This window comes from Pelophylax lessonae (assembly GCF_965119305.1).
Source record: "Pelophylax lessonae genome assembly, chromosome: 3".
NCBI classification, from domain to species: Eukaryota; Metazoa; Chordata; class Amphibia; order Anura; family Ranidae; genus Pelophylax; species Pelophylax lessonae.
This window is the reverse complement of record NC_138770.1, coordinates 438,315,323-438,328,278: the sequence shown is the minus strand read 5'-3', so window position 1 is coordinate 438,328,278 and position 12,956 is coordinate 438,315,323. Positions and strand designations below refer to the sequence as shown.

At 40.3% G+C, this 12,956-nt stretch overlaps 1 protein-coding gene across 1 annotated transcript in view; it reads right to left on the bottom strand.

The window, feature by feature from the left end:
* PEX7 (peroxisomal biogenesis factor 7) overlaps positions 1 to 12,956 on the bottom strand; it is a 387,996-nt gene that overhangs the window by 116,566 nt on the left and 258,474 nt on the right. The window contains exon 8 of the mRNA XM_082250007.1: positions 6,052 to 6,107. Within this exon, the coding sequence (XP_082106133.1) occupies positions 6,052 to 6,107 (56 nt within the window). The remainder of the gene's footprint in view (positions 1 to 6,051; positions 6,108 to 12,956) is intronic.

The window sequence follows — 12,956 nt, the reverse complement described above, 5'->3', positions numbered from 1 at the left end:
AACATCGCACAGCGTTTGGGGTGCTATTGCAAATCACGGGCAACGCACAGGCTTCCTGCGATTTGCAATGATTTCTGGATCGCGGGCAGAATCGCAGTGATTCTGTCCGCGATCGCTACACTCACATGTGAACATAGCCTAAAGTTCACCGGTCACCAGAGACTGCCATCAGTACCGCCGTGCACCATCGCTCGTCACCTGTCACCCATCGGTGACCATCGCCCATCACCTGTCACCCCATCAATCCCCGTCACCTGTCACCCCATCAGTCATCGTCATCTGTCACCCTATCAATCATCGTCACTTGTCACCCCATCAGTGATCGTCACTTGTCACCCCATCAATCATCGTCACTTGTCACCCCATCAATCATCGTCACTTGTCACCCCGTCAGTGATTGTCATCTGTCACCCCATCAATCATCGTCACTTGTCACCTCATCAATCATCGTCACCTGTCACCCCATCAGTCATCGTCACCTGTCACCCCATCAGTCATCGTCACCTGTCACCCTATCAGTCATCATCACCTGTCACCCCATCAGTAATTGTCACCTGTCACCCCATCAGTCATCGTCACCTGTCACCCCATCAGTCATCGTCACCTGTCACCCCATCAGTCATCGTCACCTGTTTGCCATATACATGCAACCACTTACCGACCGCCTAACGACTATATGCGTCGGCCATTAAAAGCTAAATACTGGGGTTATGGCAGCAGATAGCTGCCATAACCCCGGTATTTTTTTAAACGGCGGGCGGTCGGCTTTCAGATAAGGGTGGTCCCAGTGGCGGATTCGCCGCGGAATTACCCTTACGGTGCAGGGGAATAGGTGCCCCCCCCAGACGTTTTCCCAGCTTACCGGACCCGACGGCAGCGGGGAAAACTATCCGGTCCCGGATCTTCAGAGACAGGAAGTCGAGTGAGGGCAAGATGGCCCTCACTCAACTCTATGGTCTTGGAGGACCGGAGCTACGTCAAAAGTCGTTGCCTAGCAACCGGTTTAAAGGACCGCTTTTTTTTTTTTTCCTTTTTGAACAATTTTTTTTTTTTTTTTTTCTTTTTTAGTGTAGTTGTGAGGTGTGAGGTCTTTTTGACCCCAGATCTCACAATAAAGAGGACCTGTCATGCCTATTTCTATTACAAGGGATGTTTACATTCCTTGTAATAGGAATAAAAATGATCAAAACATTTTTTTTTTAAACTGTGTAAAAATAAAAAAATAATAAATAAAATAAATAGGGAAAAAAAAATTAAAGCGCCCTGTCCCCGTTAGCTAGCGCGCAGAAGCAAACGCATACGCAAGTCCCGCCCACATATGTAAACGGTGTTCAAACTATACATGTGAGGTATCTCCGCGATCGTTAGAGCGAGAGCAATAATTTGAACCCTAGATCTCCTCTGTAACTCTAAGCTGGTAACCTGCAGAAATTTTTAAAATGTTGCCTATGGGGATTTTTAAGTACCAATGTTTGGAACCATTCTGTGAGCATGCGCAATTTTGAAGCATGACATGTTGGGTATCTAATTACTCGGCGTAACATTATCTTTCACATTATGGAAAAAAATTGGGCTAAATTTACCGTTTTCTTATTTTTTAGTTCAAAAAAAGTGAATTTTTTAAAAAAAAATTGCATTTGGAAGACTGCTGCGCAAATATGGTGTGATAAAAAACATTGCAACGATCTCCATTTTATTCTCTAGGGTCTCTGCTAAAAAAAAAAAAAAAAAATATATATATATATATATATATATATATATATATATATAATGTTTGTGGGTTCTAAGTAGTTTTCTAGCAAAATAAAATGATTTTAGCTTGTAAACACCAAGTGTCAAAAATAGGCCCAGTCTTAAAGTGGATAAATGGACAACTTTGTGAAAAGTGCTACTTGGATGTTAGGCCTCTGTATGTGGCTAGGCTGTGTAAAAGTGTTACACATGTGGTATCGCCATACTCAGGAGGAATAGCAGAATGCATTTTGGGGTGCAATTTTTGCTATGTACATGCTATGTGTTAGAAATATTGCATAAATTGACAGCTTTGTGTAAAAAAAATGCGTTTTCATTTTCTTTCCACATTTTCCAAAAACTTGTGGAAAAAAATGACATATTCAAAAGACTAATTATGCCTCAAAAATTATACGTTGGGCTGTTTGCTTTCCAAAATGGGGTCATTTTATGGGGGTTTCCATTGTCCTGGTGCTCCAGGGCCTTCAAAAGTGCGATAGGTTATCAGGAAATTATATGTGTAATTTGTGCTCCTAGAATGCCGGACGGTGCTACTTGGATGTTAGGCCTCTGTTTGTGGCCAGGCTGTGAAAAAGTCTCACACATGTGGTATCGCCATACTCAGGAGGAGTAGTAGAATGTGTTTTGGGGTGTAGTTGCAAGTATACATATGCTGAGAAGAAATAACCTGTTAATACGTCAATTTGTAAAAAAAAAAAAAATAAAATCTTCATTTTGCAAAGAGTTGTGGGAAAAAATTACAACTTCAAAAAACTCACCATGCCCCTTATTAAATACATTGGAATGTCTACTTTCCAAAAATGGGTCATTTGGGGGGTATTTGTACTTTCCTGACTTTTTAGTGTCTCAAGAAATGAGATAGGCCTTCAGTACATCAGGTGTGGTCAAGTGTGATAAATTTTCAATGATTAGCACCATAACTTGTGTACTCTATAACTTTCACAGAGACCAAATAATATACACTTATTTGGGTTATTTTTACCAAAGATAAGTAGCAGTATAAATTTTGGCCAAAATTTGTGAAGAAAAATTACTCATTTGCTAAATTTTATGACAGAAACAAAGAAAAATGCGTTTTTTCACAATATTTTCAGTCTTTTTTTATTTATAGCACAAAAAATAAAAAACCCAGTAGTGATTAAATACCATCAAAAGAAAGCTCTATTTGTGTGAAAAAAAGGACACAAATTTTATATGGGTACAGTGTTGCATGACTGAGTAATTGTCATTCAAAGTGTGAGAGCGCTGAAAGCTGAAAATCAGTCTGGGCAGGAAGGGAGTGAAAGTGCACTGTAGGCAAGTGGTTAAGCAGACTGTGATTGTCTATTGTTGTGACTTAGACGATGTTCAGATCACATTTTATGACCAATTTGTGCAGAAATCCATATCATTCCAAAGGGTTCACATACTTTTTCTTGCAGCTGTATAAAGTAGAAAAGGGTGCAACAATTTCTAGAAGTTGATGTAGGTGGTCCCCTGAAGACCCACTGACATCACGCCCCCGTATTAGGGTTTCGGATTGGCGGACTTCTTGGTATGTTTGGCCACTCTATTACTTTTAAGTGCTATATGCTTTACTGATTTAAAAATAAATACTATACTATCATACAACTCTTAGGCTCCTTGTGGTGAGCTCTTTTCCACCAAGGACGAGTTGCTCAGCCATACCCGATCGGTATAGGGCAGAGGTCTTCAAACTATGGCCCTCCAGTTGTTTAGGAACTACAATTCCCATCATGCCTAGTCATGTCTGTGAACGTCAGAGTTTTACAATGCCTCATGGGATGTGTAGTTCCGCAACAGCTGGAGGGCCGTAGTTTGAGAATCCCTGGTATAGGGGAACCCAGTGTGGGGATCAAAGTAGAGCCTTTGTGTGATGGCCAAGCTATAACAGGCTGATGTTATTGATTGTTCAGGTGAGTGCATAGTCTTTCATCAGTTTGTGAAGGCCTAAGAACAATACTGCAAATGGGGAATGTGCAGAAGAAAATGAGGAATGTAAAGAATATTTAACCTCTGCTACCAGCTAAATAACTCTCTTCAGATCCAGAACTATAATTAATGAACTCCAGAATAATAAACAATGCAGGCTGGGGGGACATATATAAAAACCTGCACATAACAGCTGAGAATGTTGCTAATTGTCTACCTCAGTGTTTCTCAACCTTTTTTTCAGTCAAGGCACCCTTTAAATTATGGACAATTTCAAGGTACCTTTTAAAATTATGGACAGTCTTGAGGCACCCCATTATAAAATGTAAAAATCTTTTCTAATGGTTTTACATAATACATCAACATCCACACGTGTAGGACATCCAACATTGGAGGTGATTTATTCTTCCAAATTTAATACACCTTTGGACACTGGTACAGACTAGTATCCCAATGTTTCTCTTCTCCCTCAGTTTTTCTCCATCACTCAGCTAATGTGCTCCCAGCACTGACAGAGAGGAGAAGGGGAGGGTCATTGGTTGTTCAGACACCAGCGGCAAGAAGCCTGTATAGGTGTACAATGAGAACCTGTGGTTTTGTGTACCTAAAAGGCAGGCTTCATCCATCTGTTGGCTTGTATACAATTTTCGGGTAATTTTTAGGCATTTTGTCAAGGCAACCCTGAAGAAACCTCAAGGCACCCAGGTTGAAAAAGGCGGGTCTACCTTACTAAACAGTAAACACGTGCAGCTTTAAACAATAAATGAATTTTTGAAGTGTAAGTTCATTCTTATAGGTGATCATATAAACTATAAATCAGGCATGTCCAACCTGCGGCCTGGGGGCCGCATGCGGCCCAGAACCGCAGGCAATGCGGCCCACTGCCTCCTGACAATTATTTATTTATTTTTGCTGAGAGGAAGAAAGTCGGGTCGGGGGCACGGCCACAGCGGCTTCCAACTAACTGTAGGCAGAGGCTACCTCGGAAGGGATCATCCTCTAGTTGTGTTAAATTAGTGCTGGGGGGGAGGGGCAGCGCGGGAAGGGCGCGGCAGCGTTTTATTACTTATATACCTTAACTATAGTATATATTTATATGCGGCCCGAGAAAATTTCTCTACACTCAATGTGTCCCAGAGAAGCCAAAAGGTTGGACACCCATGCTATAAATCATATTTCAGGCAGTCCACCCAATACTAATATTTCAATTTTAGGTGAAAGCTAACATCACTTTGTGTATTTCCCAACTCTACCTCTTTACTATGTCCACTATAAGAGATGAGAAATCTTCACTCTTCACATTGATACAGAATCCCACCCTAATTGACAGTGAAAGGAGAAAGTAGGAAGCGCTAGAAAGGAAGTCTGTTGTCTAATATTTTTTTATTTTAGGTACTTATATAGCGCTGTCATTAATGCAGGGCTTTACATATTTATTATACATTCACATCAGTCCCTGCCCTCAAGGAGCTCACAATCTAGGGTGCTTGACTCACAGTCATACATACACATACTAGAGCGAGTTTAGACAGGAGTCAATGAACCTACCAGCACGTCTTTGGAGTTGTTTGAGGAAACGGGAGTACCTGGAGGAAACCAACGCAGGCACAGGAAGAACATGCAAAAACTCCATGCAGGTAGTGTTGTGGTTGGAATTCGAACCAACGACCTTAGTGCTGCCAGATGGAAGCACTAACCACTTATCCACCGTGTTGCCCGTCAAAGAAAATAATTCCGTTAACCCACATTAACCAGTAACAAAAATATCCATTTGAAGTGGACTTGGCATTTAATAGCAGCTGAAAAAATACTATATTGATCTCATTACAGATGCAAAATGACACACAATGAGAAAGGAAGCTTTCAAAGAGTTCTTTGATTGGTTTGTTTACCATCAATACTATCAGAACAGTAGTCAGTGACATCAATGACATCCTTGGAGGCAATATACACAAACTGTTATTGGTAGCACAAACTTTGGGTCCACTCATATAAGCACCCAACATGCATACATAGCTTTGAGATCTACATCTATTACATTATGTATTACATTTACAAATTACTATTACAAATGTAATTTTCTACATTAATTTAAACTTACATATAGCAATTCCTCAATTATAATATGTGCATGTTGAACGTCACTCTATAAAACTGTGGGAAAATGTTCATAACAGCACCTGTCAGAGGAGATTACCTTCGCAAGAGCTGTTATCACTGTGAATCCAATTAATACTGTACACAGAAAGGAGGAGTACAGAAAATACAAAAGGCTCCAGGGACCTCGTAATAACACTACAATGTGCCAGAGCTGAATGCTGAATATTAAGATGGATACATGTTTTAATAATGAAAAAAATGTCCTACCTCACGGTGAAATCATAGGAGCATGATGCCAAAACACTTGGTTGAAAGGGTGAAAACTAAAGGAAAAAGACATGCAATTAATTAAGCAAGTCAACCATTTTTTTTGTTTTATCACAAATGTTTTAGGTCACAAGACATTAGCAAAGATTATGGTTGTCAATAAGACTCTGAAAATTCTACTTGCCTGGCTGTTTGGTGGCAAGTCAGTAAGGTCAGAGCTCCTTATTGAAGCCAATGCATTTTCCAAAGGAAAGGTTTACAATGGCAACCAGTGTTTTTTCTTAGCACATATATATTTTAACGTGACATTCGTTACTGTAGGTCTGTCTTCATGTGTGCTATGTGGACCTATATTTGTCAGCAAATTAGCTTGTAAATTCTTTACATATAAATGCAAACAATACTCCTTGTGCTCAGTGTAAAATATTACATTTTAGAATTAACTGATAAATATTCAACTTGGAAAAAATAAAATGAAAATACAATAAAGCAAGGAACGCTGCACACTAACACTAGTGTCAGGATATCTTAACACATGGACAACCTAAAAGCAAAAATAGGTGTGCTGTCCCTTTAAATTATAATCAAAACTAATAAGCATGAAAAAAAAAAATGTGTGTGTGTTAAAGCTCAAATATTCAAAAACAAAGTGCAGTTAAAATTGTGTATAGTCCATACAACTGGTGAACCACAAGTGTCAGAATTATTATTAATTGTCCATATATCAGGTGAACCATAAGTGCCAAAGAATGATGCAGATCCAGTGCTCCGAAACCACAAATACACTATATTGTTAAAAGTATTGGGACGCCTGCCTTTACACGCACATGAACTTTAATGGCATCCCAGTCTTAGGCCGTAGGGTTCAATTTTGAGTTGCCCCACCCTTTGCAACTATAACAGCTTCAAATCTTCTGGGAAAGCTGTCCACAAGGTTTAGGAGTGTGTCTATAGGAATGTTTGACCATTCTTCCAGAAGCGCATTTGTGAGGTAAGGATTTTTGGATGGGAAGGCCTAGCTCACAGTCTTTGCTCTTAATCATCCCAAAGGTGTTCTATCGGTTTGAGGTCAGGACTCTGTGCAGGCCACTCTGGTTCCTCCACCACAAACTCACTCATTCATGTCTTTATGGACCTTACTTTGTGCACTGGTGCACAGTTATGTTGGAACAGGAAGGGGCCAACCCAAACTATTCCCACAAAGTTGGGAGCATAAAATTGTCCAAAATGTCTTGGTATGATGACGCCTTAATAGTTCCCTTCACTTGAACTAAGGGGCCAAGCTCAACCCCTGAAAAACAACCCCAAACCATAATCTCCCCTCCACCTAATAATTTGGACCAGTGCACAAAGCAAGGTCCTGACCTGAACCTGACAGAACACCTTTGGAATGAATTACAGTGGAGACTGCGAGCCAGGCCCTCTCGGCCAACATCAGTGCGAGACCTTACAAATGTGCTTCTGGAAGAATGGTTAAACATTCCCATAGACACACTCCTAAACCTTGTGGACAGCCTTCCCAGAAGAGTTGAAACTGTTATAGCTGCAAAGGGTGGGCCAACTAAATATTGAACCCTACGGACTGGGATGGCAATAAAGTTCATGTGCGTGTAAAGTCAGGTGTCCCAATACTTTTGAAAATATAGTGTAAGTCCACACGCTTACCAGGAGTTAACCTCCAGAATTATAAAAGGTCAGCTAATAAGAGGTGTAAATTCTTTACATATAATAAAATATAAAACATATTCAATTCCCACCAGACCTGCATGACAGCTATCATTCTAAGTTGTTGCTAAAATAAAAAGTATGCGGGGAGACAGCTCTTTCAGTCTTCACTCACCTGCATGATGGGGGATACTTATAGTTCAATGTCTAAATCTATGGGGTTACTGAAAAGTAGAACTTGCAAACCTGGTACCTGTGCTAAAAGCTAAACATGTGCAAATCCCAACTTCAAATGTTGAGCGGTTGTGATTCCCAAAGCAGACACTTCCTGGTTGTGCTAAAGCCCGCTCACCCCATCCTACTTACAAAATGTTTGAATTGTAGAGTAAAGCATCATAGTGATGGTTCAATAGGAATAAGTGAGATGCAGTAGGGAGCGACAAACTTTGACACTACCATAAAGGTTTGTAGCTTTGAAGAATAGCATGGCCCCACATTTGGGTATAATGAAAGAGATTTGCCCACTAGGTACCTGCAAATTATACTTGTTTTTTTTTTTTTTTTCATTTTTTTAGGTCACTAAATATTCCTCAGACATGTGGTTATTCATGTAAAACAGTATCCAGTTAACCATAGGGATGTTTTGGAGCTAGCCCCTAAGTGTACATATTCAGACAGCAAAGCTCGTAATTAACTGGAAAAGCCCAGAGTAAAACATTAAAACAAAAATCTGGTAATTTACTATATTTGTCTTCAGTCCGTATGGCCTTTACAACATTATCTGGCACAAACATACATTTAAAAAAAAAGTATCATTATTGACAGATGCAGTGCCCCAAGCAGCATGTTAAATCCATTCTATAATCCTTCCCCTCTTTTACATGATTGAACATGTGTTCATATGATGAACCAAAGTCTTAGCATTCAAATACTGTGGTTCCATGCAAAAAATTATAACTCAAGGTGAGATGAACCAGTTGACACCTAATAATTAAACAACTGTTAATTTCCAAATTACCATTCCTTTTAGGCAGCAGTGGATCCTACTCCTGTTCATAAGGAAATGTATGAGGCACACATGCAGAATATCTAGAAAGGGTTAATTTCAGACCTTGTCTGCCTTTATTTGGTCTTTGTGTGGGACACTGATGATATATTGTCATACACTCGTTATTGAATGGTCTACAGGAAAATGTCGTTATCATGGGTCCTACCAGAATATGTCTGTGTCCCTCATACAATAGCATCTTGTGTCCTTACAAAACATAGAACAGAGGTCAACAATCGCCCTGGTCTCCAATATCTGCCAATAACTATTAACATACACTATTGTGCAAAAGTTTTAGGCAGGTGTGAAAAAATGCTGTAAAAAAATAATGCTTTAGGAAAAAGAAGTTTAATAAATTATTGATATCAACTAAGAAAACAGTAAGAAAATGAACAGAAGAGAACTTCAAATTAAATCAATATATTTGGTGTTACCACCATTTGTCTTAAAAACATCATCAATTCTTTTTGGTACAGTATCTCACAAAAGTGAGTACACCCCTCACATTTTTGTAAATATTTTATTATATCTTTTCATGTGACAACACTGAAGAAATTACACTTTGCTACAATGTAAACTAGTGACTGTACAGCTTGTATAACAGTGTAAATTTGCTGTCCCCTCAAAATAACTCAACACACAGCCATTAATATCTAAACCATGGCAACGAAAGTGAGTACACCCCTAAGTAAAAAAGGCCAAATTGGGCCTAAAGTGTCAATATTTTGTGTGGCCACCATTATTTTCCAGCACTGCCCTAGCCCTCTTGGGCATGGAGTTCACCAGAGATTCACAGTTTGCGACGGGAGTCCCCTTCCACTCCTCCATGACAACATCACAGAGCTGGTGGATGTTAGAGACCTTGTGGTCCTCCGCCTTCCGTTTGAGGATGCCACACAGATGTTCAATAGGGCTTAGGGCTTAGGAGATATGCTTGGCCAGTCCATCACCTTTACCCTCAGCTTCTTTAGCAAGGCAGTGGCCGTCTTGGAGGTGTGTTTGGGGTTGTTATTTTGGAATACTGCCTTGTGGCCCAGTCTCCGAAGGGAGGGGATCATGCTCTGTTTAGTATGTCACAGTACATGTTGGCATTCATGGTTTCCCTCAATCAACTGTAGCTCCCCAGTGCTGGCAGTACTCATGCAGCCCCAGCCCATGACACTCCCACCACCATGCTTGACTGTAGGCAAGACACACTTGTCTTTGTACGCCTCACCTGGTTGCCACCACACACGCTTGACATCATTTGAACCAAGTTTATCTTGGTCTCATTAGACCACAGGACATGGTTCCAGTAATCCATGTCCTTAGTCTGCTTGTCTTCAGCATCATCTTCTGGGACAACAGCCATGCAGACCAATTTGATGCAGTGTGCGGCTGACCCCCCACCCCTTCAACCTCTGCAGCAATGCTGGCAACACTCATACATACATCTATTTCCCAAAAACAACCCCTGGATATGACGCTGAGCATGTGCACTCAACTTCTTTGGTCGACCATGGCAAGGCCTTTTCTGAGTGGAACCTGTCCTGATATACCGCTGTATGGTCTTGGCCACCGTGCTGCAGCTGAGTTTCAGGGTCTTGGCAATCTTCTTAAAACCTAGGCTATCTTTATGTAGAGCAACAATTCTTTTTTTCAGATCCTCAGTGAGTTCTTTGCCATGAGGTGCCATGTTGAACTTCCAGTGACCAGTATGAGAGAGTGAGAGCGATAACACCAATCTTAACACACCTGTTCCCCATTCACACCTGAGTTACATGACACTGGGGAGGGAAAATGCCTAATTGAACTCAATTTGGACATTTTTACTTAGGGGTGTGCTCACAGTTGTTGCTAGTGGTTTAGACATTAATGGCTGTGTGTTGAGTTATTTTGAGGGGACAGTAAATTTACACTGTTATACAAGCTGTACACTCACTACTTTGCATTGTAGCAAAGTGTCATTTCTTCAGTGTTGTCACATGAAAAGATATAAAATATTTACAAAAATGTGAGGGGTGTACTCACTTTTGTGAGATACTGTATATTTGTTTTTTTTTTTAACACTACCCTCCCCCCCGAATGACAAGTCTGCTGTCTGTCTGCTGTGCCTACTATTCTCATTCCTCCAGAGCTGTGTCTTACTGGCCAGATCACTAGTTTTAAACAAAGGGAAAAAGCCAGAGAAAACAAATACAGCCACTACATCTAATGACTGGCAAGCTGCAATATAATACATTTTTGGTTTAATAACGCTTTAATGACATTGGCTGTATGTTTGGGGTCATTTGCTGAAGAGCAAATTTGGTGCCAATCACACGCCTCCCTGATTGTATGGCATGATGGATGAGTATCTACCTGTATTTCTCAACATTGAGGACACCAATGATCCTGATCAAATGTCCAACTCCATTTGCAGAAATGCAGCCCCAGACTTGCAAGGAACCTCTACCATGCTTCACTGTTGCCTGCAGACACTCATTTATAGCCAAATATTTTGATTTTTGACTCATCGGTCCAGAGCACCTGCTGCCATTTTAATGTACCTCAGTTCCTCTGTTTTCATGTATAAATTAGTTGCTTAGCCTTGTTTCCACGTTGGAGGTATGGTTTATGGCCCCAGTTCTTGCACGAAAACCACTTCTTGCCAGACTTCCCTGGACAGTAGATGGCTGTACCTGGGTTCCACTGGTTTCCACCAGTTTTTTGTTGATGGTAATGGATGGAAAGGATGATGGAGAGAAGACCAACGTCTGGGATTGCAAGGCAGGTTGCACTTGTTATCCTTATGTAGGGATCATTGAATGCCAAAATTGTCAAACATGTTTACAGGACCACCATATATAAAGCATGGTACCCTCAGCTTCTCCATAACACATGCTGGGTATGACAGGAAAACTTTGTGGAATGTGGACGTCTACTAAATGAATACTATTTTAGTTGACCAAAATAAGACTAAAACAATTCAGATGACTAAAATATGACGAAAACTAAAATGGCATTTTAGTCAAAAGACTATGACGCAAATCAAATCAAAATTTGACGTCAAAATGAACACTGGTTGCCTACAAAGGGGTGGGGGTGAATTTGCAGAAATATCCACGGGAAGTATGTTAAGGGCATAAGAGCATCAACAGTCACTTAGAGTTTAGGATGGACACAGGAGAACCAATCAATAGTGCTGCCAAAGGACTGCTGATATGCTGTTCTGCTTAAGAACTTGTAACGTTTTCCCTAAAGAGTAAAATATTTTAGCAATGTCCTCCAGGCAAAAACAGAATTTTTGTGTATAGCCCCTTTCACACGAGAGGCTGGACCCAATCGGACCCTCCATTCTCCTCTATGAGAAGAGATGGTAGAACAATGTCATGCATACGGTGAAGGAAAGAAACCATCTTGGGGTGAAAATAGGCCCTGAGCCTCCAAACACTCTTGTCCTTGTATAGCAAAAGAAATGGTCCTTTACAGAAGGCCACCAAATCTGAAACTCACCTTGGGAAAGTGAGGGTGACAAGAAAGGTAACCTTGAGAGTAAGGATAGACAATGGAATATCCCTGGTAGGTTCAGGGTTGGTCTTTGAAGAGCAAACAGAACTAAGTTGAGATCTAATGGAGTCATGGGTAAAATACAGAAGGAACAATGTGGGTAACAACCTATACAAAGGCTTGCACTAAGGAGTGAGAGACAAAGAAATGTTAAGACAGAGTTAAGCATTGATTGTACTGAAGGCTAAATGCTAATCCAGACCAGACTAGAGAGAAGACAGGATTCGACACACAGAGAACTTCCTGGGATGGAATTTCCTTGTCTTGCATTAGGGGAAATAGACTTTTTAAGATTCGATAGTAAACTTTGAGAAACGTCGATTTACTATTTTTTATGACCAATAGGCCTCTGTCCTTATGGCCTTGGCTTTAACACACAAGCTATGAATGTAAAGGTGCTCTGAATGGAAATTTTGGTGCCGAAATCCAAAAATGCAGGATGACAGATTTAAAAAATATATATATATAAATATATTTTATATATAATTGTATTATATTTGCCTTTTAAATAATATAATGAATTTAAATAAATAAGAATTTATTGTCCGCCATTATTGGCACCTTTAGCGCATGAAAAGCTCAAGAAAAATGCATCCCTTTAAATTCTATGTATGTCTTCCCACTGGTCCCTTGTGACTCTGTTGTGGCGTTAAAAATCATGCTT